At 48.9% G+C, this 26,993-nt stretch overlaps 1 protein-coding gene across 1 annotated transcript in view; it reads left to right on the plus strand.

Annotated features, from left to right (window-relative positions):
- The window catches only part of LOC120387948 (tyrosine-protein phosphatase non-receptor type 11-like), an 88,584-nt gene that overhangs the window by 49,662 nt on the left and 11,929 nt on the right, over window positions 1-26,993 (plus strand). The window contains exons 2-6 of the mRNA XM_039509373.1: window positions 8,243-8,365; window positions 22,439-22,633; window positions 25,586-25,778; window positions 25,958-26,077; window positions 26,732-26,845. Coding sequence (XP_039365307.1) covers window positions 8,243-8,365; window positions 22,439-22,633; window positions 25,586-25,778; window positions 25,958-26,077; window positions 26,732-26,845 — 745 coding nt within the window. The remainder of the gene's footprint in view (window positions 1-8,242; window positions 8,366-22,438; window positions 22,634-25,585; window positions 25,779-25,957; window positions 26,078-26,731; window positions 26,846-26,993) is intronic.

Consider the following 26,993-nt stretch of genomic DNA (forward strand, 5'->3'; position numbering starts at 1 on the left):
TTCCCTGTAGGTAGGCTTGGAAGGAGTAGATTTTTACTGGTAAATGTCAGTAAGCCTGGATTTCACCACACACTAGCTGACAAAATATTTCCATCGATAGTTGAAATGTACAGATGGGCAAAGATTAAAAAAATAACAAAAAGCTGTTTGAGAACTTAGTTTGATTTTTAAGGATATTCATATTGTCAACATCACATGTCCAAATAGACAACTTGTGTTTTAACGATTATAGAGTGTTAATGTCTTGAATTTCAACATCTAGAGGTAGAAATTAAGTCTGACTTTTGACCTCTTCCTCCCCTCCCCCTTTGTCTGGCCCCTCCATAACTTCCTGAAACTGTCATTCGAATTCAGCCAAGTGGCAGCCTATCTTCAGGCTTCAACTCGAGGGCTTAAGTGGGGCATATGCCGTGTGCTGGTTCCTATGCATTGTGGTGAATCTCATGAGCATGAAGCAAAGAACACGATGCCTCTTCCTCAACTCCTTATCAATGACGACCAGCTTTCTGCTTGTGATCCTAGCTGTCGTGGGGGTAGATGTTCTGACTGGTGCATTGAGGGAGGGTTGTGTGTGCAAGGGAGGGCTATGTGCATATGCTGACTCAGCCATGCATGTAACTGGGAGATTTCCCTTCTGAGCAATTTCATTATTCTTTTGTTCTGGGCAGGCTTAATCTTAACACTTCTGCTTTCCCATCACTAGGGCTGCAGGAAATGTTCTGCACTGGGTGTCTCGGAAAGGGGGAGAACTATTCTTTGCGACATGGGGGTGGGGAGGAGAGAGGTTCTGTCATCCTGGGGCAGTGGAGTTCACAATTGTGACCATAGCAGTCAGCGTTGGGCATTATGGTGCAGCTGCCGGAGGACTGATAGGGTCGAGAGTGTCTGCACTGATGCTGCGTGAACCTCAGTGCATTGACCAGGCGTGACACCACTCGGGCAGATGCGTTACTATGTTGGTATAATGGAGAACTTACATCGGTGGGAGTCACGTTTTAAGTGTAAACATGTGCACAACTAGGTCAGCACAAAGGCGGCTTCTGTCAATCTAACTTTGTAGTGTAGACCTGGCCTCAGTGGCTTCAATGCAGCGCTGCATTGGTGCCACTGTAGCATTTCTAGTGTAGACGAGGCTAAGGCAGGGTTTGAAGCAATTGAACTAATTGGGGTTTATCCTCATTTATGAGTATGGTAAATCCTGGGGTTTGTACCAATTTAAGGCTTGCTCCTACCTGTAACTGGGGTAAGCCCTAACTAGTTCAGTCGTTGCAAGCTCCAGTTAGCCCTTGTCTAGACTTGGGGTCAGCCCGTGTGCAGCTACGTAGGTGGCAGTCCACTGCTAGCTGAATTGGGGCTAGTTCCGAGTGCGAACAAGACCTCAGGAAAAAGGCTAGTGTAGACAGTCTGTGGAGGAGGAGGAAGAGATAGTAAGATCCTGACATCACAAGAGCAGTTGAGACTCAGCTGTGTTGCCTCAAGGGAAAGTGTTGCATATGTCATGTGGGTTGTCTGGGTTGTCTCGTGTTCACCAGGTGGTTAGTCATTCCAGGTTTTCACAGAGGGCTTTCCGGCATTTTTTGTGGTTGTCAAACCTCTTTCTCCTTTTGACTGAGGGCTGGAGCATTAGTCAGCCTGGCTTTACATTTAAACAGAGAGCATCTCTCGCTGCATTACTGTCAATTCCTGTCCAGACTGAATCAGGCTTTCATAGCCGCCTTCCCTCCAGAAAGGCCTGAGTAACTTCCTTCTGTGAGTCTGGCTCTTGTGCTGTGTTTAACTTGTCTTGTTTTACAAATTTACTGGGGCAGCTTCTATTGTTGATCTTTGGGTTCCTGAAAAGTGCTTGGTTTTTTTTTTTTTATTTTAAATTATTTTTTTTGGTTCGAGTGAACCATGGAGGAAATCTCCCATTTCTTTGTAGAAAAGCAGACTTGTCTGGAAAAGATTTCAGCTCCAAATACAAAAATGATGGTTGTTACTTTAAATGAAGGCAGAGATCTAAGTCTTTTAAGGCTGACCCAGTTCCACAAAAGCAAAAACAATTTAATAGTTGCACTGCATGTTTTATTTTACAGTGGGTCACTTATGCAATTCATGTTGACTAAAACAATGGACCTACTTGAAGAATGTTACCCTAGTCATACTTTCATCTTGCGCTTTCCTTCCCAGAGAATCGTGTGTGTGAGAGAGAGAGAGCTATATTCCTAATTAAAGAAGGCTTGAATTAATTACTTTTTTAGTTATATTAGCTTTTGTTCTGTTTTTAAACCCACTGTCTCAAGTTGTAGAGGGAAATGTCTTCTGTTTGGGAAGCTGTAACTTTTTCCCATTTTTAGCCCTCACGGGCTGCATGCAAGGTTCACTAGCCAGTCCTGCACCAATAGTGGGTCATTTTTGGGAAAAAGAAACCATGGTAACTTCTGGTGTTGTCAGATTAAGCTGGGGATCTCCCTAGAAGCAGCTTTCTTTCAAGATTTCTTTCAAATACTTCTTGCTTCCTGTCAGGGCAGAGGTTATTGCAAGAGCAGCTTCCCTTTTGGGTAAACCTTGAACCCGAAAAGTAAAGAAAAGCCCCCTCCCAAAAAAACAAAAAGATTGGGTGGATAACTGGGAATTAAGTCACCTGCATTTGTTTCAGCCCTGTCAAAGGTTTGGTTTGGGATGTGTATTTGAACTGAACCAGTGAGCCCGCAGTTTTTGCACAGCTATTCATACATGCGCAGAGAGTGTCCTTCAAAAAGATTTTGCATTTAGGAAAGGGAACTACCGAGGTGGGGATACCCTTGTGATAATCATCTGTACTTGAAACAGTCGCTTTCGTGCTGCGAGTCTGCAGTTAGCTGCGTTTCTGGGCCAGAGAACTATCCCAAGGCAGTTCTCAGCAAGTCGTTCCCTTCTGCACGTAGCCTTCAGAAGGAGAGACCTGCGGGGGAGGCTTTGTTTTTTCTCTTAGCACCCAGTGAGGGTCTGTAAACCACCTAATGTTTGGAAGAGATTCTTCCACTACTGAACTCGGAAGTTGGCCTTTCCTGCCTCTGTTTATGAGGACCACCTAGGTTTTCATGCTTCGTGCTCACTAAACACAGCGGGGTGTGTGCATGGATGTTTGCATTGACTTCTTTCCAAGCAGTAGGAGTGACGAGGGAAACATCTTGGCTTTTAGGTTCTGCTTAGCTTTTGAGAGACAAGCCCGAAACCCGACCCCCTGAGGCGCCACCTTGTCCTCTGTTCCTGATGGCCTTGTTCCAATGTTGGGTGAGCAAGGGTCGGGGTGCTGCGTGTGAAAGGCCCACATTCCTTTGCCATAGTGCACTGAGAATCAGTAGCCAAAGAAACAGATGCTAATGAGCATTGCAATGGGCCCAGGACAGCTAAGGAGATACGGGGTGGAGGAAGAGACTGGAAAACTGGAGGATACTGCGCATCTCTGCCCCTGAGCCACCATCCTGCCATTCCCCCCATAACAATAGTGAGACCCCTTCCCACCCTTAACTCAACAGGCTCCCCTAGCATCTCTGTTCTTCCTGCCATCAGTGACCACCTTAATACAGCTCCCCTGGTTTGTGACATCAAAAATATGGCTCTAGCCAAGAATCTGCTAGCATTTAAATTATTAATCGTGGGTTATAGAGACCTTTGTAGGTATCAAGTATCGGGGTAGCCATGTTAGTCTGTAGCCACAAAAACAACAAGGAGTCCGGTGGCACCTTAAAGACTAACAGATTTCTTTGGGCATAAGCTTTCGTGGGTTAAAAAAAACCACTTCTGCAGAAAGCTTACGCCCAAATAAATCTGTTTAGTCTTTAAGGTGCCACTGGAGGGGGGGCGGAAAACTTACTTGGCCTCTCAGTTGGTAAGACAACTCCCACCTTTTCATGCTCTGTATGTGTATATACATCATCTCACTATGTTCACTTCCATGCATCCGATGAAGTGGGCTGTAGCCCACGAAAGCTTACGCTCAAATAAATGTGTTAGTCCCTAAGGTGCCACAAGTCCTCCGGTTCTTTTTTCAGACCACATTGAGGTTCGTGCATGTCTGCCCTGGTAGGGATTGTTTATATGCATGTAAAGTCGTGTAGCCCAGCGTTTCCTGTGATGCATTTAGCTAGAGAGAAGAAAAATCATGCCCAACGCTCCAGCCCATCTTTGTCATTAGGCACTCAGCTAAAACACTCTCTATGACATTTCACAACTTTGCCTTGTCCCCGAGCTCCATTAAACTCCATTAGAGCCATTTATTTTTCTGGCTGTAGTAGCTTTATAGAATACTAAGTATTTGGCTTCTGCACATGGCAGTGTAATGAAAGGGGAGTTGCTGCTTGCGGTCTCAGAAGTATGAGGTTCTAAAATGGTTCAGATTCTGGCCTCCACTCCCTGTTTTCAACATGTGTGTGTGTGTGGACCAGTTACAATGTAACTCTTCCCCCCTCCTCTCTTTTGGAAAAGAGCATTTCAGTCATGGGGAAAATAGCCCTAATTGTCGAGCAAATGTTACATTTATTTTAATTTTCTCTGTGTGGACACGTGTGTGAGTCTCTTGCGCACACACAAACAGGGGCAAGACATTTCTCTGTCCTTCACTTTCCCCATCCGTGAAATGGAGATGATGATGATTTCCTGCCAGACAGGAGGCTTGTGAGGTTTAGCTGGCTTAGCGCCCTACATATAAACTAACTTATTAAATGTCCCCAGATTTGCTCTTCTTGTGAAGACCCCAATTTCCCTTTAAAGGGTTGATTTGAGAATGAGGTCTTGCGTTTTGGAGTCACTTTGTTTAGAGTAGTAGTGCAAATCTCTCCGCCCAAGTGAGGTCTCTTCTGAGATTGTCCATTGTCACTGGAAGGGGAGTCAGAGTGCAGTGCAGTAGAACTCCCGAGTTATGAGCATCTCGGGAATGGAGGTTGTCCGTAACTCTGAACAAAACATTATGGTTCTTTCAAACGTTTACAACTGAACATTGACTTAATACAGTGTGAAACCTTACTATGCAGAAGAAAAATGCTGCTTTCAACCATCTTAATGTAAACCAGTTTCCTTACTTGTCAAATCCTTTTTTTAAAAAAAAATTCCTTTTATTTACTAGTTTACATTTAACACAGTACTGTGCTGTATAGTACTTGCTTTTATTTGTCTCTGCTGCCTGATTGTGTACTTCTGGTTCCAAATGAGGTGTATGATTGACTGGTCAGTTCATAACTCTGTATTTGCTCTTGTCTACTATGACCGCAAACCCTTGAGGGACACCGCTTCACATTACTGTGCAGTTAGCTGTCATTTAAGATGAATGCAAGGAGTATTATAGCAGCTCACCTGCTTAAAGGTGTATTAGAGCTTTCTAGCTAAGACCTTTGAACTAATATGTATGAATACGCTAGGTCAAAATATTAAAAAGTGACTAATGATTTTGGGTGCTTCAGTTTTTAGATGTGCAACTTGAGATGCTTTTAAAGGGGCCTCATTTTTCAGAACACAGGTTCAGTGCGTTCAGAAAATCAAGCCCTATTTAAGGAGTGTGGAACTGAGCACCCAAAAATGGTCACTTCAGGAAAAATCTTTGCCCTAGTGTAGATAAGGCTTTAACTTGTGCTGGACTGGGGAAAGCACCAGTGTCTTGTAGTTACATCGAGGGATTTTGGTACTGATTGAAACCGTGAGAATTGAGGTCAGTAGATGACTTGACACTCTGAACCTGAGATGAAATTAAAATAATCTAACTGATGATGAAACGTTGTCCCCTATGCGTAAGTAGTCGCCTTTTTACCAACCTTTCTTCATTCGTACTCCGTGATCTACATACATTAACACCAGTGGCACTGCTGAACAGCACTCAAAGCAGCATCCCTTGTCCTGCTGTGTTCTCTGCTTTCTTTATAATCTGATGCTGAGGACTCGGCTAGTTTTTAATAGTCTCCGTGCTTTTTAAAAAAAATTTTTTTTAAAGCAATGCTCGTGGGAGGGCTGCCATCTTGGCTAACACCCCAGGGGCTGAACCAGGGAACTCCAGAGCTGAAATTGAGTCGCTATAGCTTGAGCTAAAGGTCAAGGCTCCTGAGTTGCTGCTTTAACAGACCCGTATCCTCTGTGGGTTGTGCATAGCGGGACCCATGCTGGCCAATGGGTCACTCTCACTTTAAAAGGGATGTTAAAATTAGGCCCCCGGTGGCTCTCTAACACAGGCAATGGCAGGACAAGCTTTCCCCATAATGCCTTGCCAATGTGTCTCAGCCCTCTCCTGGAGGAACCACCTCGTGGTGTAAGGGTAGCTCTGTCTCCTTGGCCTATTCAGTCCCTTGCAGCAGCTGTAATGAGAATTGTGCCTCTTGAGTTAGTCTGACACTCTCTCTAGGTACGGGTGTGTTACTGTCACCTGGAAAATTGGGTTCTCTCCGGGGCCCTGGCCACGCTGCAGCTCTACAAAACTTGTGGCCAACCCAGGTCTAAACATGACTTGTGTCCACCCACCGTGTGGTTAATGCTGTTAAACACAGCGCCTCACCGGCCAGGGCCTAGACTCAGCTCATGGGTAGGGTTGCTGAATCTGGGGTGCAAACAACTGGGACCTCCGAGCCATTTCATCTGGGACGGGTCCCTCAGAACAGGGATGGATGGAGGCAACCCTACTCATTGGCCTAGTTAACACTAGCTTTTTTTCTTTTAAAAATCCCCCCTTTCATGAGGGTTCTGTGCAGCCTTAGTACATCACAGGCGAGCCCCCTCTCCTCCTTCCCTGATCTGGCAGCAGACTCAGATGGGGAGGGCCTGACCCTCTCTCTGACCACTACCACTTTGACAGCAGAATCAGAGTAGAAAACTCTGAAGGTCTGATCTTTGGCTTCTCGCTTAGGATCCATGGCTGCGAGGTAGCATTAGAGCTTTGGTGTTTTTGTGCTATTTTGGTTTTGGTTTTTTCGCCCTTTTTTTTTTTTTTTTCCGTCTTAAGACACCCACACAAACCCTTTAAATGAATACCACAAACGGGCCTGTCATACGTTGGGCCAAACTGACTTACGGCAACCGTCTTTGGCCTGCTTCTTAGCTGCTTTCATAGGGCCCCCAGGAGTTAGGACTCAACCTAGAACTGTTATTTCCCCGGCCATTTACACCACCTTGTGCTAAAGAAAAACCCCTGTTGTTGCTGGGGCAGTGGCATAGGAGGTGTGGTTTACTTTTTCACTTGCTGTTGTTTGGTCTGTAAGTGAATAGAGCAGGGTGGGTGAACTTTTTTGGCCTGTGGCTGTGCCCCCCCAACCCCCCCCACTCCTTGTCCCTGGGACCCCCTGCACCTAACCAGGACCCCACCCCCATCTAACCCCCCCCATTCCTTGACTGCCCTGACCCCTATCCACACCCCCGCCCCCTGACAGACCCCCCCGGGACTCCCACGCCTATCCAACCACCTCTTGTCCCCTGACTTCTCCCTGGGACTCCCTGCCCCTTTTCCAGCCCCCCTCCTCCCTCCCCCCCGCACCCTTACCATGCTGCTTAGAGCGCCAGGACTGGCAGCCGCGCTGTCCAGCCGGAGCCAGCCACACCGCCGCGCAGCCTAGAGCACTGGGGCAGGCTGGTGGCTCTCACAGCCGCGCTGCCCGGCAGGAGCTCGCAGCCCCACCACCCAGAACGCTGGCGACACGGCGAGCTGAGGCCGCGAGGGACGGGGGACAGCCGGGGGCTAGCGTCCCCGCCTGGGAGCGCAAGGGCCAGGCAGGATGGTTCCGCTGGCCATAGTTTGCCCACCTCCTGTATAGAGCATGTGTATGTGATTTGCCTCCCCACCCCCAAATTTTCAGAACCCTGCTGTCCTCTTCTAAGCACTTGGGTTCATTTCCTTCAGCTTCCCGCTGGTTATTGATGGTAGAGATGGGGTTTTTTTTTTTTAGGTCTGTCTTTCTAATTTCCAAATAGCAACACTGCACCCTTCCTCCCCACTCCCCTTCCCCCAGCTAGCTCGTATATTTCCAGCCTTCTGTGTCTGCGCCGATAGGGAGGAGAGAGGGATGGGAACTACAGTTCTGAGATCCCACCCAAACTAATCGGGGTGGGGAGAAGGGTTGGGGCAGAGCCGTTGAAATGCAAACGTTTGCAAAGGACGGTTCTTGGGCCCTAGGACAGTGGGGTGGGGGGCAAGCTTGTATCTTTGAGAACTGTAAACAGAAGCCAATATGAACACGGTGGAGGAGATGTTGATGACTGGATGGTACCTAATGTATATTTCTTTTCACACCCCACATTTTCGTTGTAGGTGGTTTCACCCCAACATCAACGGAATAGAAGCAGAGAAGTTGCTCCTGACGAGAGGTGTCCATGGGAGTTTTCTGGCCCGGCCTAGTAAAAGCAATCCAGGAGATTTCACTCTCTCCGTCAGGTATGAAAATGGGGGCAGGGGGTGTTGCACCAGGGCAGCTATAGGCATTTGCCTAAATTTTCAGGCATGCACTCTTGCAGACACTTGATTAAGTGGGCAAATCCCTGACGAATACTTATACAAATGAGGGAGGGGCAGCTGCCTGCTGCATACAGGTACCTGTACATGGGCCTGATCCCAATCTTGTTCAAGTCAATGGGAGTCTTTCCACTGACTTCCACAAGCTTTGGCTCGTAGGGGGTTGTGCGCACACTGGGCCAACTTGTTGATTCCTGTTGAGCATGCATAACAGAACGCTGGCAGGGTTCTGTGTTTAGGTGCGAATGCTGATAATTGAGGGCTTTAAGTGCAAGAGACAAGCTAGTCCTCTGAATGTCAGCTTTGAATCCCTCAGCACCCGAGCAACACAGCATTAAATCCTGGCACGACTGAATGATCCCTTCATTGTTCCAGGTTAAACTTGAGTACCATTCATGTTGTGTAGACCTTTTGAACGAGACCTGTGAAAACCCAGGTCCTGTCTGCTCTGCATGGACAAGATCCCAAGGCAACTTCCATTAAAAATAGGGCTTTCCCCTTGAAAACTGGGTCAGTGTGTCTCATTGTCAATGCCCAAACCATTATAGAAATGAATCTTGTGATTAGGGTGATTTGGCTTTGCAATGTGGCCTTCCAATGTGGCCTTCCAGGAAACAGTGGATCGTGTTCCATTTGTGCCTGGTGGGACTCCACTGATACGAAAGTTTTTAAAATGAAGACGAACATAAGAATGGCCCCACTGGGTCAGACCAGAGGTCCAGCTAGCCCAATTTCCTGTCTTCTGACAGTGGCCAATGCCAGATGCTTCAAAGGGAATGACCAGAAGAGGGCAATCATAGAATATCAGGGTTGGAAGGGACCTCAGGAGATCATCTAGTCCAACCCCCTGCTCAAAGCAGGACCAATCCCCAGACAGATTCTTGCCCCAGATCCCTACATGGCCCCCTCAAGGATTGAACTCGCAACCCTGGGTTTAGCAGGCCAATGCTCAAACCACTCAGCCATCCCGATCAAGTGATCCATTCCCTGTTGTCCAGTCCCAGCATCTGGCCGTCAGAAGTCTAGGGACACTGAGAGCATGGGATTCCATCTCTTACCATCTTGGCTAATAGCCATCGAGGGACCTATCCTGCATGAATTTATCTAATTCTTTTTTTAATCCAATGATAGTGTTGACCTTCACAACATTGCACAGGTTGACTGTATTCTGTGAAGTACTTCCTTTTGTTTTAAACCTGCTGCCTATTAATAATCATGCGGTGACCTCCTGTTTCTTGTGTTATGTGAAGAGGTGAATAACACTTCTTCTTCTTCACTTTCTCCACACCATGCATGATCTTATAGATGTCTGTCATATCCCCCCTTAGTCATCTCTTTTCCAAGCTGAATAGTCTGTGTTTTTAATCTCTGCTCATGTGGAAGTTGTTCCATACCCTTAATCATTTTTGTTGCCTTTCTCTGCGAGGTGACCAGAACTGCACGCAGTATTCAAGGTGTGTGCATACTGTGGATTTACCTAATGGCATTGTGATATTTTCTGTCTTATCTATCCGATAATGCAAAGAATAAGGTTGACCCCCTGGGTCAGTGAGTCTAAAAGGAGAAGTTGGTATGTTCCAGGGGTAGCTTTAACCCCCCCCCCCCCCCCCGTGCCCTACCTACCTGAAGCCTTGCCGATAATAAAACAGGGTCCCTGGCCCCATGCAAGCCTCTTCTGAGGTTATTTTAGTTGTTTGTGTGTGGGGGGGTCAATGGTTATTAACTTAGCTTTACAAGTCATGACCATATACTTAGTTTAAAGTACCCCCGTGCAGCAATATGTTGGTTAGTTTTATTTTTATTTTCTCCTGATCTGGCAGTGTATTGCAATGTTACAGGATGTGAGCATAACTCGTTAATTGGAGGGACTGTATCCCCTCCCCCAGTGCCCTGGCTTTTGATAGCCACTTGCAGGTTTTAATAGTGTGTTTTGAATATTTCAAGTGAGAGTTTTCACTTTTGCTGTTGCCCAAAAATAAAATGTCGCTCCTCCTCCCCGTGTTCCGCCCCCCACCTCCACGATTCCTATCTCTGATGCTGGAACCTAAAATATCCCCATTCATGCTTATCTACAAAGGGCAACTAGTTTCTCAGCCATAGTGAGAGAGGGTTTTGCCTTTGTTGCTTGCTTTAGAGAGTAATAATTGATCTGTTAACAAGCTAGGCAGGGCCCCTGACTTTTCTGACCATAGAGCAGTAATGCAGGGGGCCATGGGAAGGAACGTGGCAAACTTTTCAGCAGGCTAGAGAGTTTCGGCATCAGACTTTAATTGCTTATGCTGCAGGTAATCTTTGCAATCAGAAGCTGTTGCGTTTAATAAGAGACAGGAAGTGTTTCTAATTAGAATGGAAAATAGTTAGTCACACAGAGCTGCCTTGAACAAGCCGAGCACTGGGAGTGAAGAAGCGTAAGACTGGGTTTGGCTCTGTGAGATGCTAATGCCTTTTTTCTTTTACTTTATTTTTTTGTGAGTCAGTGTTTTTTGTCCGTTTTCAAAGTGAGCCACTGACAGCATCTCGGTAGAGTCAGGTATAGTGTGTGAGAAGCAGCATCTGCCTGCACAAGCTTTCCTTTCCAGCACTCTGCCCACACACGCCTGCCATTCCAGTGCCTCGCCGGGGCGCCGTTCTTAGCTGGCCCTTCAGCACTACCCTGGGCAACACGACTGATGATCATGCAAACTGCCCTTAAATCTGCAACCCCTTCTGTTCTGCTCCTGGCGCACGCTGTGGCGGAATGGTTAAAATGCCAGTGACCTCCAAAATAGCTGCTGCTAACTGAAGCTTCCCAGATCTCTTGTATGAGGAAATCTGTTCCTTGTTCTTGCAGGTGTGTGGGGACGGGGGGCAACAGAGGGTGATTTGGGATTTCAGGGGAGTTCCTGAAACATTTTTCTAGAGGAAGACGACGACATTTGTGTTGCCATTTAGTCTGATCCATGATGATTTTACATTGGGGGGCAGTTATTGTATGTGCTAAGGGTGCAGGTGCTTTTCCCACTACTCTTTGGGAACTGGGATGGTTGGTTACTATTTGTAGTCCAATGGAGTCTTGAGCTGGATGGTCTCTAGGTGTTACCACAGGATACATATTGACTAAAAAAAAAAACCCGGTAGGTAGCTCAACCCAAGTCAAGTGTCCCTCGCCCACGGCCAGCGAGGTGTGTCAAGCACAGAACACGAAGTTTACCTTGAAGTCTTAATATTTATCAATTGTGTGGCCACAACCCACTGACACATTTTGATTCAATGGAAATTCTGAACCAACCTCGCACACACAGTATGAAATCAGCAAAGGCTGTGACACTTAGAGGCACTTTCCTGGAAACATTTAAGTTTGTGATTTGATTTTTGCAACCCAGGTGTCATATCTGAAGCGTCAGATGCTTAAGCGATGGAAAAAATCTTTCTCCTTGATTATCTTACCTTTGACAACATACTGTCATCTAAAATCTTCCCACTTTAGCTTCCTTCTCATTTCTGGTGACTGCCTTCAAATGCTGGCTTTGTCACACGCATGAGGCCATGTGCGTGATGTATGGTATCTCCTCTTGCCCACGTTTTGTGAGTCAGGAAAGCAGTTCTGCATGTGCTCGTGTCCCGTTGAAACTGATGCCATGTAAGTATGTGCTTTCATGAATTGGAACTATAAAGCATAGATCAGTGTACAGAATGAGTAGCATTAGATTATCTGAGTTCCAACCAATCATGTTGCCCAGCATGTTCCCCAAAGAACCCAATGGGTCTGAAAAGCCAGGAGCAGAAAGTACCTTTTCAGAAAGCAACCTAGCCTTCTACCTTCAGCTTCTCCAAGAATGTGTGAAAAGGCAGCTCCCTTTGTGTGAGAGAGGGGATGTGGGCCCAGGAGAGATGTTCGCTGTAGCTCTGGTTGCCCAGACCCCAAACAGAGGGATCCACATGTTCATGGATCTCCAGATAAGTCTCTTTCGAGAGGCTAGCAGCTGTTTTGCAGAACCTCAGAAGCCTTTGACAAAAGATGCAGCAGCCTCTGTCTGCATCCCCTGAATGCCTCTTCCCACTTAATCCAGGCTGCGTAGAGTGAAAAGATTTGCTTCTATCCCTGCAGCAATTACTCTGTGTAGGGTTGGGAATGGAGCGATACCCTCTTTATCTTCTTTGTAATTATTTGGAAAATGAGGTAACTTCTGAGTGAGTCAGGTTAGTTCTTTCCAAACCAGTGAAAAATCTGAATGGAGACAAATTCAAAAACAACCTTCCATGGCTCCATCTCAGTTCTCTTCCTTCCTTCCGTCCCTCCCTTAGGATAGTTTTCAGCTAGTCAGTGTAACACGTTGCCACACTTGGGATATTGCAAGCCCCTCATATTCTAGTATCGGGAGAAGTTTGTTCTTGAGCAGTTTTTATTTTTGACATGGGTCTGTGAGTACTGAGCCTTTTATTAATGGAGTCTCTCGAGCTGTGTGCACTTCAGCAGTGCTAACAACACATTTAATAATAGCTATGCATAAATATTTGATTCAGCATAGAGCAGAAAGGGTCTTGCAGCTTTAGCTGAAGAAATGCAGCAGTGACTCTAATACTCAGATTAAGGGGGAGATAATATACAACGGTTTCTCCTCAGTTATCTTAGTCTGTGTCTGCAGAGTGTTTAGCCCAGTGTGATCCTGATCTCTGCTAGTGTATCTAGGTGCTACTGGAATACAGATAACAAGGTGACTGTGCACACATCAGTGGCTTACTTAGTGCTGAATTACCCTTTCGGGGACTGGTGCATGTGGGTTATGAGAAGTGGAGCCTTTTCACAGGGACCTGGCAGCAAGCCAATCCTTCCTGTTTTATTACAGTTGCACACAAAGCCAGTCTAGACCAGGATCTTGGGGAACAATGGGGCACTTTTGGAAAGATGGTTAAACTTTAACGGGTTTGTAAAACTTAATTTGGTTTGAAGGACAGTTATAGAAAATGTGGGGGGGGCAGTGTGGAATGGTGACATCAGAGGTTGCTCAGCCAGTCGTCTTAGAGTAGATTTGCATAGAGGCTATTTGCATATTGCATTCTCGATTAAAAGATGTTCTAAAAATACCGTAAAAGCTAGGCCTGTTTTCACTTCGCACTTAATCACAACTCTCTTTTTATCGGTTCAAAGGAAGGACTAGATGCTAATTAGGGTTTTTGATACCCAATCTTACAAAGCTCAATACTGGCGCTTATCAGAACTAGCCTCTTATACCAGGGGTGATGTGATGGCGGTTACTTGGGAGAAGCCGGAAGAGACCCTGGACTGTGATAGGCTTCCTCTGTTCTCATGTGGGAACTGTGGTGGATGCTTCGAGCCATGTCTCTGGCCTTTTGAAGCATCCAAATATTTAGAATCGCTTCTGAGAAAAGCAAGGATCCATTTACAGAATCAGCCAGCTCTCTGTAAATAACTTTAAACAAGGGGAAACAGTATTTTGAAAGTTGCCTGAGATGCAGCTGCCCTTGGGCCACAGCTGTAACACATCTGTTAAAAGCACCTAATAGAGACCCTATTAACTTGGTAAATAGGTCACATTTTATGAGAACAGATCTTATCTAGGTTTGCTGCATACAATAGAGAATGCTTCTGGGTAATAAAATCTTGCTAGAGTGCTTCTCTCTCCCATAGTGATGTCCCTATTAACACTTCTGTAGGACCCTGTTATTGTTAGCTAGACACTGGATTTTATAGATTGTTCCCCCTTCCTCCCTGCAAAAGGCTGTGAAAGTACACTCCATCTGGTATTTGGATGTTTCAATCTGTAACCAAAGAGACAGAATTTAGAATTCTATCATATGAATTGCATATACACACTGCAGGGTTCAAATCAAACTCTGTTACTGAGGAGATATTGTTTGTTTGCAAGAGTTTAGACAGAATGAGGAGGAAAGAAGGAGCTGAAAGAGGAATTCAAGAAGTCTTGAGAAAACGTCTGTAAAAAAGCAATTGTCATTGCAGCTTAGTACGTTAGCACCTAGAGGTCCCATCTGAGAACACAATAAACGTGTGCTTGGTAAGACACAGTCCGTGCTTCAAAGAATTGACAGTCTAAATAGGCCAGACAGAGTGTCGTTTTCATTTTACAGATAAGGAATGGAGAGACATGCCCAAGGTCACAAATGATGTCTGTGTCAGAGCTAGGATTAGCTGTTCTGAGTGTCAGTCAAGTGCCTTAATTGCACGACCATCTTTCTCGCGGGCTGGGTTTCTCACCTGACAAGTGGATAAAAATCCTGTTTTGCCTTATAAAGGGCCAAACTCTTTGTGGATAGAACTGCAAGGAACTCAGTGGAGTGTCACTAGCAGAGAATTTGGCCTAAATACTTTAGTTGCTGATATTTCTTGCTTTACAAGTTTGACTCGGGGCTGTGGTTTGCCTGATACCTTGGTACATCCTAGGAATGCCTCCTTTGAATCATTAATGTTGTTCTTCCCAAATCTGGCTTGACCAGCAAAGTCAGGGAAGTGTTACTCTGGGACCAGCAGGCAGGGAACTTGTTCTGTATGGAACGCTTGGAATCTATGCAGCACAAACCTCCCGGAGAAACCACTGTCCACTGATGAGCTCACTAAAGGCCTAGATATCCCTGATATCTGTGCACCATCCTGGGTCCATGATCTGCCCCTGTGCTCAGTAGTGCATGTGCAGTGCCTGGTTCTGCCTGCTGATTCACTTAAGCAATCCCTGACAGCATCTCAGGTGGGATGCATGTAATCTGGGAAGTCTCTCCTTTCTCTGTGGTTTTTTTTTTTTAAAGCACCCTACCAAGTGAATTCAAATAAGAGAATGGGTCTCCTATTGGGGAACATTTCTTGTTTCCTTGTACTAGGAGGTGGGTTCCTTATGTTTGTTCTGCCTGGGACGCACTTGTCTCACCATTGCAGAGAAATCTTGGGAGTGGTGGGTAGCAGGATGGGAGAACTCTCTGCCACCCTTCTGCCTCCCCCATTGAAGCCTGCATTGATTGAACCATCTGCACCCATTCCATAATTACCCCATGTGATGATTGCAGGAGAAGTGCCCATCCAAGTTAGGCTGCTGCGTGAAGCCATCCCACCTTGCCTCATGCTAGCTGGTGGGAAGGAGGAGATGGTATCAGGTCCACATGACAGTGGATATTGGTTTGGGGCCTGGTGAACTGAGGCAGACCTAATGCAGCATGGCTGAGGGGCACCTGTGGTCTGGGTGGGCCTGTAAAGAAGGGAGGTGCCTCAGCGCTGGGGTTTTTCTCTAGCATGGGTCACCAAAGGTTCCGGCCCCCCACAGGGGAATCTCGTGCTGGTGAAAGATGCCAGCAGGTCTTTCTAAGAAAACTGGTGCAGCAATGGCTCAGGCTCACATGTGCTTTGAACCTTAGCTGGAGAGACCAATTCTAGGGTGAGAGACTCAGTCGCTCTCCACGTCCTTTTGATCCTTGGTGCCTCTGCTAAATTACTGTACTGCAGACACCTGTCCAATGGGGAAGAGAGTTAAGAACATCCGCTGATTTCACATAGGCCCCTGGGGCATCGGGTGGTGGTGGGTTCTAGCCTTCGCGCACCCAACCTGGATTTGAACCGTTAACCACCTGGATGATGACACTCAACTCCATTCCGGAGCCATTTAGTTCTCTAACTTCCGTCTGTCCAGTTGGATGTGCATCCCAAAAGGCAAGAGAATAACTTTCAGCTTTCTTTGGCGTGGTGCAGTGGTGGAGAACTGAGCATTTTGTGAGAACCCAGGCTACTGTCTGATCAGGGCCAAGTTTTCAACCAAGTTTCTAAAATACGTGGGAGGCTCTTCCTGTTTTGCATAGACAACATTTTGGTGTTTTGCAAGTGGGGTCACACGTTGCCTGATAAGCTTTAGGCTGCCTGTGCCTCTGCCCGATGAAACATGTGACCAAAAATACTTTGGGGGGGGGAACAGCAGCCAAGTGTGGCTCATGTTTTGACTCGTAGACCAGTTCTTCTGCCTTTTGGTGCCAAAAATGATCCGATTCAGATGCCCGCCAATCTGAGCGTCTTCGGTCTAGAAATCTGCCTTGAAACCTAATGAGGTTGTTCTGGAAGTCTTGAGTCTGTTCTCAATTGGCCCAGTTAAGAAACAGCCCAGAGAACAACTTCTCCCAAGGGGGAAATCTTATAATAAAGAAAATGCCAAATATTTTCAACCATCAAAAAAAGGGCTGTGGTTCACTTTGGGGCCATGGGCAGGGTTTGGGTGAGCTCTTAGCTCATGCAAAACATTTTGACCACCCATAGTGAGTTTTACCTAGTTGTTCTGGATGCTGGTGGGTAGCTGCATCCCCACTTCGTTAGCAGAGCACGTAGGCTCTTCCAGGCACTGCTGCTTCTTCCTATACATGAGAAGCTGTTGCTGATGTGAAGGTTATGAAAGGAAGGGTGGCCAGATTCAGCAGATCTTGTTTTGAATCCTGGCTCTGTCAGTGATTTCTTGTGACCTTACACAAGTCCCTTTATCTCTTTGTGCTGCAGTTCTTCACCTGTAGAATAGAAGTAAAAATGCAAAATGTCTCTCTCCTTTTATCTCTCCTCTAAGTAGATTGCAAAGCCTTCAGGGCAGGGACTGAGAGTCGCTGTGTTGATGCAATGCCTAACATGGTGGTGCCCTGATCTCTAACGAGGCCTGCAGCTATGCCATTGTAATACAGATTATCGGGGTTTCTCATAAGAAGGTTGGAATGGACACACCATCTGGCTCAGAGGGTTTTGAACTTGCTGACTCTGAAATCTCCAGAGAAGTTGCATCCTGCTAGCAAACAGTGCTGCGTCCACGTGCTAGAACAATGTCCATGTTGTTAACGAGCAGTAGCAATGCCACTGGGTGAGCCGTGTATCTCAGTTTTGCTCTTTTTCATCAGGCCAGGTCGTTGCATCGATGAGGATGTTGGGTGAGGATGTTGTTCAGGGATTGGGGTCTGTGGCCCAATTTGAAACTGCTCAGAGACTTTTAAAGTTGCAAAAGGACACGGGCGGGGGGAATGAAATCCCTCAATGCCCTTTATACTAAGCAGAACCTTGAGGGCTGCCTGGATAAATGGCCCCAATTGTCCATTTTCCTTTTGCTAGCTCTGCATGGATGCAGCCTTTTGACCGGGGGGGATTTCAGTGAACTGAGGCTTTGTAGGTTTTTAATGGGCTTGGGTTGTAGGGAGGGAGAAGCAGAATGAAGGAAACTTCAGAGCGTCTGGCCAAATGGCGAAGATGTGGCTTCCCTCCGGTGTGTTCTGTGCTGAGCAAAGGGCTCTCCACGTCCAGCCTCTGGCACGAAACAGCTGGCGAGCTTCATCTGCCGGCTGTGATTGGATCAGTAAAGATGCTGCCCAATTTAGGACAAAACTTTTGCCCGGCCAGGCTGTGACATTGGGGAAGCGTAGCCTAGAGATCTTCCCCCCCTCTTGATGCCTTTATACACACACTCACTTTGCATAAGGGGTAGATAAGGTCTGATTTTAACCCACGCTCACTCTCTGCCTCTCTCACTAAAGATGTTTCCAGCGCGTGTGGTGACGATTACCATCTCTGACTATGGTCAGGGTGTTTTTGAAGGGCTGAGTAACCACAGTTGGAGACAGACTTTGAAAAGACTTTTCCACGTTTCTCTTGAAAAGCTGGCCCAGAATCCCCTTGGAAATCCTTCCCCTAGCAGGTCAGCAGCAGCAATATACCTGAGCATCTGAACAGCCCGGCTCTTCTGAGAGGAGGGTTTGTCATCTGCACCCCAGATTCAGACACTCCCAGACTTTTAAGGCTGTGTCTATATTACAACTAGAACAGACTCTGAAAGGATCTGATTCAAGCCGGAGTTAGATGGGTGTTAACCACATGCTCAGGGTTTAGCTGGTCGCCATATTTGGGGTCGGGAAGGAATTTTCCTCCAGGGCAGATTGGCAGAGGCCCTGGAGGTTTTTCGCCTTCCTCTGCAGCATGGGGCATGGGTCACTTGCTGGAGGATTCTCTGCAGCTTGAGGTCTTCAAACCGCAATTTGGGGACTTCTATAACGAACCCCTAGCCTATGTCTGAGTTATTGAAGTGGATGGGTGAGATTCTGTGGCCTGCATTGTGCAGGAGGTCAGACTAGATGATCATAATGGTCCCTTCTGACCTTAAAGTCTGAGTCTATGTCCCAGTAACTCCATCAAAACACCAGACCTTTCAAAACAGTCGCTCCTGCTCTGCCTTTGGCACACGGCAGCTTAGTTTCTTGAGGACTGAAATGCTGTGGTCTAACTCGAGCTTTTGTGCTCAGTATATGGGGTTTCTGGGCTTAAGGTCAAACTAAAATTCACCACTCGGCATTGTGCGCCTCTTTACTGCGTGTGACCAGGCATGCAGTGCCGGCTTCTCCAGAGATGGGTTTCGTGTATTGCTGGGCCAAAAATTCTACTGGGACGTAGAGTGGCTTTTCAGAAGCACTAGGCGTTGGCCTAATGCCGCTCCGTTGACTCTACTGGGAGTTTCTGTGGAGAGAGGCTGGTTTGCTCATGGCAGCATCCTTATTAGCTTAAGAACCGTCCCCCTCTGTGGCAGAACCAAAGGTAAACAGCCCGAGCTCCCCAGCCCATGGGCACAGCTCCACAAGCCTGTGGCGCTTATGCCGGTTTACAGAAGCGGAGGATCTGGCCTACCGTGGGCGGCTGATGAATCTTTGAGGAAGCGGAGCGGCTAGAGAATATGTGGCTACTGCTGCATTTCTGGAAGTCAGACTTTTGCCCTGGGTCACCAAGGGTTCAGCACCACTGATGCCACTTAAAACTCATCTGCACTTCTTCAATGGCTTTATTGAGCTAAAATAATGCAGCTCTGTGCATTTGAAAGGGACTTGCCCGCTGAGCTGGACCTGAATAAGAGATGCTCTTTCGCAAAATCCATTGGCTTTGACAGTCCCGTCATCCCTCTGCTGTTGCTACTGAGGATTAAATTAAACGTATTTAGTGTAACGAGTTAGCCCTCCTTTTCTCATTTGATTCCTGCCAAAGTGATGTCACAAACCTCCCTTTTGATGTCGCGGTCCCTAGATGCGGAAATGATGGTGCTGTCAACTGATGGGTTTCCAGCCTAGAGTCACCCCATCTGAGGACCCAAATCTGGGCCAAAAAACGGCCAGCAAAACAGGGCTAAATCATCAGGTGATGCAAACTGACTTAGTTCCATTCACGCTCATTCCATTTCATTGCTGGCTGGGCGAGGAGGGATAGCTCAGTGGTTTGAGCATTGGCCTGCTAAACCCAGGGTTGTGAGTTCAATCCTTGATGGGGCCACCTAGGGATCTGGGGCAAAAATCAGTACTTGGTCCTGCTAGTGAAGACAGCAAGCTGGACTCAATGACCTTTCAGGGTCCCTTCCAGGTCTATGAGATAGTTATATCTCCAGACACTGCACTGGTTCGCAGTAGTGTAGGTCAACTTGTCTGTACCCGGCATCCTCTGATTTCCCTCAACCCATTCTACAGCGAGGGGCGTGTTCTTCCTCACTCAGAATAACTGGAAGCAGCCCCTTGAGGAAAACTCAGCCTGCAAGGGCTTGTCTAGATTAGAGGAATTTGCACGGAAGCAGCTAAATTGATGTAAGCTGCTGCTGCGAAGCCTGGTAGGCATGGTGCGAAGCTGGGCTTGTGCCGGTGTCGCTGTCTGAGTGAGTTACACGGCTAAGCAGTGCTACCAGCCCCATCTCGCCGCAGCGTGGCACCTCTGGACTGGGCGCTTGCCCTGGCGTCGTATCAGCGTTGATACAGCTACTCTAGTGCACAACCCGCAGTGCGGCCCCGGCATAACCACGCCTCTCGCCACTTCGCTCCTCGACACGCAGCCCGCTTCCGGGGTGACCTGTCGAAAGCAGCCTTGCCCGGGGACTGTTCGACACCAGGGAAGGACTCATGTTTAGTCAGTGGGCTTTGGCTGTGGCGCTGTTCCATTTGACCCCGCGCAGAATGCGTCAGGCCCTTCTAATTCTGTGTTCTCCGAAGCTGGTGACTCTTCTGCGTGGCCTAACCCACCCCTTGTGCCTCCCAGGTCCTCTCCATCTTTCTGTAGGAGTTGCTGTGGCAACAGACAGAGGCCAGGAGCTGCTTGTCCTCCCTCTCGGTCTCTTTCTCAGCGCCAGGCTCCCAGCCACCGTGGATGAGCTCAGCAGGGCTGCCGCTAAGTGCATGTAAAATGCAATTCGCCTGCCTCTCGGGAAGGTTGGCAAGGGCTGTGGCAGGAGCTGGCTGGGTTTTACAAGGGCTGAGGGGGGGCCCTTGGGAGAACCTGGGGCTCCGAGAGACACTGGGGCAGAGCACGTGGCAAAGTCAGGAGGGCGTGGTTTGCTCGGACGCTCTGAGCACTGGACTAGTGGCTTGATCGCGTCTCGTGCATCGTGCCCGGACCCCTGTGGGAAAGGGTCGGAGGGAAACCAGAACGAGTTCAGAGGGCAAGTCCATCCCAGCCAACTGTCTCGATGGCTTTAGAGGTTGGGGTGGGGAGAGAATGAAATAATCCAGCTCCGTCCACGTTCTGCTGCTTATTTGCTTTTAATGCTGAGGGGTGGTGGGGACCTGGACTCCAGCCAAGGTTGGGTCGTCACTTTCCTTCCCAAGGCAGGTCACATGTGGGCTGGAAGCTTTCTCCCCAGGTCCCGGCCAGTGCATGGCATCTAAATCCTGCTTGTCTAGCAACAGGCACCAGCTACACCCTGCAGCATCCGCTTTTCTCCTCCCGCCCTGGGCTGGAGTACCTCTGCACAGCCCATTGAGGCAAGCCTCCGCGCCTGGGTCGACAGACTCGGTTGTGCTGCCGCACGGAAAACAGCTGTGTAGACAGTGTAATTTGCTCTCTGAAGCCTCGGCAGAGGGGAGGGCTATTTTTAGCATTGGCGCATGAGCCCATCCATCTGGGCTCGGCACCTGCTTGCTGCCGTGGGCTGTGTAAACGTATCCTGTGCAGCTCTGCCAGTGGACCTGAATCCTGGCCTGAATCCTGGCCTGAATCCTGGGCCCTGTGCAACAATGCTATTGCAACTCTGTCCTGCTTGTGTAACACCGACAGACCCCGGTTATCAGCGGGCGGGATTGAACCTGGGACCTCTGGAGCTTAGTGCATGAGCCTCTACTGCATGGCTGTTAGCAAAGGCTGGAGAGCCGACTCATCTAACGCTAAGTGGTCTAGGTGCCACTAGATGGGACAGAATACCGCACCCAGGAGGTGTGGGGGTTACACTTGCATCTAGGAACACCCTGCTAGTTCAGTCCTCGAGCAGGCATGCAGAATTTGTGCACAAGTTCTGTGTCTTGTGTCCTGAATAAATGTCCATCGGGCGCTAGGAATCGATCATCCTCGCTCTGTCCCGAGGTTCCAGGCTCTGAACCTGGGGTTAGTAGGTAACACGCATGCCCCAGCGTCCCTTAGCAGCGATCTCCAAGATCCTCTAACTGCGGGAGGGAGCCGTAGGTCTCAGAACTGGAGTTAAAAAGGACAGACAAGTACAGACACCTCTGGGGCTCTTAAGCACCTGTAAGGCTCAAGTTGATGGGAGAGGCAAATGCCCAACTCCTCTGAAAATCAGGCCGCGAGGTGCTTTTAAATGGGGCACTGCTGGGGAAAAAAATACGAATTATCTGATGTGAGGTTTGTGCGATATGACTCCAGTTGATGTGGATGCCTATTAATGTGGGTGTATCCGCAGAGGTAGTGTTGCTTAGTGGGCAGAATGCTGGACTGGGACTCGAGAGACCTGGGTTCCATTTCCAGCTCTGCCACAGGCCTGCTGACTTACTTGGGAAACAGGCATGGGAGGGAGTTGCTTGCCTGTCTGTAAAATGGGTGTAATGGGGGTACCAGCCTCCTTTGTAAAGCCTCTTGAGATCTGCTGCTTGAGTGCTAGATAAGAGCGGTTTGTTACAATGATCTCGTGTTTGAATTCTGCCGGGGGGCCCTGGACTCCGAAGCTCACTGCCTGTATGTGCTGTGGTCCCCCCCACACTGATACAATGTCCTGTCTTCTCCCACACCAGGAGACACGACGAGGTGACGCACATTAAGATCCAGAACACCGGAGACTACTACGACCTCTATGGCGGGGAGAAGTTTGCTACCCTGGCCGAGCTGGTGCAGTACTACACTGAGCAGCAGGGGCTGCTGCGGGAGAAAAACAGCAACGTGATTGAGCTGAAATACCCTCTGAACTGCCAGGACCCCACCTCCGAGAGGTGAGCCGCTGCTCTCGGCCTGCCTGGCCCGGGGGACTTCTCGAACACGCCGGGCAGATCCCCAAGCATCACGCACTGAGGCGCTCCGAGGAGGTTTGCGCTGAGGCTAACCATGCACCTGGGCTGGGTTTGGAATGGACCCCAAAACTGGGCACATTTGGGTTTCATAGCCCAAGAGCTGCCCACACAGACCCTCGTGATCCCTTCCCAGTCCTGTTTAGCAGTGCGTTGTCCCCTCCCCGCCCCCCCATCCCTTGTGACAGTCATGAGAACCTGTAACACTGGGGATCCCTTTGACTTCTGTTGAATTGCAAACTTGCCACCGGTAACCTCAGACTTTCCCTGAGTCCCAGATTAGCGACCCCGCCCCCACCCCCATGACCATCGCGCTCCGATTTCCCCAGTGTCACATGCCCCCAAAGAGCTGGCCTGCCTGGACCAGAAAGGGAAATGCACGGGCACGCGGGCGGAGATGCCACTTACGGCCCCTAATTACTCTAACTTTAGCAGCCACAGTCAGTCGGCGGGACAGTCTCACTTCCTGAAATGGCAGCTCCGCTCCCTGTGCACTATCATGTGAGCTGCCCCGGCCGAGGGGCTGGGAAGTCCCTCCGGCTCATGTGCTGCCTGGTTGCTAAGACGGGTTAGTTGCTCATTCCATCCTGCAGCCCGAGAAGCAGCTAACACTAGCAGAAGCCCTGGAGAAGTGGAAACCCCCCTTGTGTTGATTCCTTCCAAAGAGACTCTGGCATGGTGTGAGGTTTTTTTTTTGGTTGTTTTTTAAAACGTTTCTGCTCATTGCCAGCACTATGTGACTCCAGTGTTAAGAAAAATGGGCCCCAGATCCAGGAATACAAGGGGGCGGGGGTCTGCAGATGTGGAAGGGAAGAGCTGTGGGGGGATCTGGTTCTGGACTAGCAGAGGGTGTTGGGAACAAGGATTGAGGCATATTTGCAGAGCAGCGTGTGAGAAGCGTGCACGGTGCCTGGCTGGCTCTAGCAAAGTGCTGTCATTCCATCACTTTCAGCAGCAATAAAATTCACCCATACGTGTACTCCTAACACAGTCTCAAATTGGTGTGAAGTGATTTGCTCTTCAGGTGCCCACAGCCCGTGGCTGAAATCGCTGTCATCACAGCCCGCTCCGAAGGATCGGCCTCGCTGGCTCCCACTCCATAAACGTCGTCCTCTGGGACAAAGTTGCCGAGACATGACGTGATGCCATTGCATCGTCCCTGGAAGATATTTTGGGCCATTCTGAATTCCTAGCAGCCTGGCTTGCAGGCCAGGAGCCAACCTCATCAAACTGGGAACCAAGTGGCATCTGCCCAGAGACACTGTTCAGTTGTTGACTGAGCATGGGCACCGGATGCCCTGAGGCAGAGAAGCTCTGCTTTAGCATCCTCTGTATTACAATAGTGACGAGAGGCCTGATTGTGCTGGGTGTTGTATGCACGCAGTGAGATAGTGCCCGCACCCACCGAAATCTAAGTAAATCTAAGCCAATGAGACAAGACTGAGAGAAAAGGAAGAGGAGTACGGGTGGAGCACAGCACACAGACAGATTTACCCAAAGTCACACTGGAAGTTTGTGGTAGAGCAGGAAACAAGCCATGGATCTCCCAAATGCTAAGCTAGTGCTCCAACCGCTGGACCGTCCTTCCACGATCAAGGCTGCTGGACCGAAGTGAACAAACGAGTCCAGGAATAAAAGCAGCATGCTCCAGTTATGGCGGAGGGCTAGGAGGAACTGTGTTCTGTGCTCAGCCCGCCCTACTTCGGATTCACTAGGTAGCCTTGAGAAAGTAACATAACTGCTGTGTGGGAAATGGCCACTTTCGTAAAGTGCTGGAGTTCTGCAGATGAAAAGTGTCGTTTCAGTACGAGCTCTCGCTTAACTAAAGCGTGTGTCCCTCTGTCCGGAGCATGTTAGCGCTGCCATCTAGCGGCAAAGGTGTGGAACAATAGGTGGCTTGCATTTTAAAAGCAGGGCGGCATGGAGCTAGGAAGGTAATTCTGTGCAAGGTGAGAGTGGGGTTGTAGTTTCCTGGTGGAGCAGATCAAATCCTGCTGTTTTCCCAAACTCTCAGCACAGCAGAAAGCAGAAGGTCCATCAGTGATTTGTCTCCAGTGTTCTTAAGTCTCAAGGTGAATTTGGTGCTCAGGAAAGTGAGTGGCTGAATGGTGCTAACTGGAGCTCGTGGGGTTATTGTGCAGATCCTGCACAGACCCACAGGGTGCGCTCTGCCAGTGCATCTCATTCCTGAGCTGCAGCAACCTCTGCTATTCCACTTGCGGGCTTTTGCTGACCAAAGACTGCTAGTTATGAGTGTCCTGCTGTGTCTCTCTTTAAATAGAGATGTTCCCTAATGAGATCTGCTAGACTGATTTCACTTGTAACGTAATGAGGAGCTGATCCCAGAGGGATAAATTAGTATATTAAACCAATGTGTTACAAAATGGCCGTAGCCTCGGATATTTGTCCGGTGGGGCAAATAAAAGTCCTGATGTTTGCATCCTCTCAGCCGGGTGAAGTGTTGACGTGCCGTTGCAGCATATAGCAGCAATGTCCCTGGGGTTTTACTCCTGAAATATTCCAAGCTGGGGACTTTCCCCAGCTGGGCAGGCAGTGGGGCTGAGAGCTGTAAAACCAGTGTCTCCTGAGTGGCAAGGATTGCTGTATAAACGTGGCGTGCCCGCTTTGCAAGACGTCATGGGAGCACTCTTTCTGGGTTGAGCTTGAGACGTTCCCATCTCTTTGCTCTGTCTTCTCTGGTTCGAGCCTGGGGTTTGCAATAAAAGCTGAAGCCAGGTAGCATCATACGAGTTTCTGGCCCAGTCTTCGTGGTATCTGAATCGCCACCTGTCTATAGGGAGGCAAATCTTTTCTCTTTGAGTGCTGCTATATCTGTGTGTCTCGCCTCCACCCTGATTGCCTTCTCCATCCTCCCAGGTGGTACCACGGGCACCTGACTGGCAAAGAGGCAGAGAAGCTCTTGACGGAGAAAGGCAAGCCAGGGAGCTTTCTGGTGCGGGAGAGCCAAAGCAAACCAGGGGACTTCGTCTTATCCGTGCTGACGAATGAAGACAAGATGGAGACAGGAGACCGGAAGCCACGGGTGACTCATGTGATGATCCGCTACCAGGTGGGAAACCCTGAACTGGCTGTTAAGAGGGGGAATTGGTTTTCTTTGCTCTCCTCGGGCCCCGTCCAGCTGCCCCTGGAGTCCAGTGGGAAGAATCCCACTGACACACCAGCGAGCGTTGGATCAGGCACACGACGCGTGCTCCGATCCCACTAATAACTCGCCGCTTCCTCCCGCAGCCAGATGGGAAGTATGACGTTGGGGGAGGCGAGAGGTTCGACACGCTCACGGACCTGGTGGAGCACTACAAGAAAAACCCCATGGTGGAGAAATCCGGAGCTGTGGTTCATCTGAAACAGGTGACTACTAATAAGCGTGGACGTTGGTACACATGAACTAACCAACCCTCCCAAGAACACGTCACGGGGTGCTCTGGCCAATCCCATTTTACAATGGGATTGTTGTTTGCATTCCCTCTGTCCGTGTAGCGGCTTCCCATAAGACATTTCCACCCCCCCAGCCTGGCTTCTCCCACTCACAGTGGTGCCTTAACAAAGGCTTGAGGAAATGGAAGAGTTTGGGGGGGAGGGGGGCTTGAGCCTGGAACCTCTTACGTTATGACATGACTCTGGCCTGAGCCCTGCTGGATTAGTGACCCCGTGGCGGCACTGTGCTTTTATTGCCATCTAGTGGCTAGTCCACAAGCAGAGTTTTGTCTGCTACAATCTTTGAACTGCAGCGCCTGGTTCTCTGCCTTGGGTAGTAGGTTCCTGCTTTTAGATCCGGAGAGGGTGGTTTCCACCCCAGCAGTCACTGCCCCACCCGAGCACCTCATGAGCCCAGCCTTACAACTGCAGGAGCGAGCCGAAGATGCGGGGGAGGGTGGTGGGGGTGTGCTTTGAAGCCCATCCTCTAGCGAGTTGGTGGGGGGAGAGCAGGGGCCCCCCGTGGGAGTGGAGTCCCAGTGTCACGGGACGTCTCTCTGTGTTCTTCTGACCCTACCTACCTTTCAGCCCTTTAACGCCACGCGCATCAACGCCGCCAACATCGAAAACCGAGTGAAGGAGCTGAACAAAATGGCGGATCAAAGCGAGAAGGCCAAGCAAGGGTTCTGGGAAGAGTTTGAGGTACCGGAGTCCAGCTGTATTACCCCCTCCCCTGCCGCCACCCACAGAGGATGTGATCTCAGCACTGAAATATCAGACTTTGCCAGTGTGAGAGCATGAGGGGAGACGCCCTCCCCTCACCCCCACAACTGGCTGCTCTGCCCTATCT

This window comes from Mauremys reevesii, linkage group 21 (genome assembly GCF_016161935.1).
Source record: "Mauremys reevesii isolate NIE-2019 linkage group 21, ASM1616193v1, whole genome shotgun sequence".
Classification (NCBI taxonomy): Eukaryota; Metazoa; Chordata; order Testudines; family Geoemydidae; genus Mauremys; species Mauremys reevesii.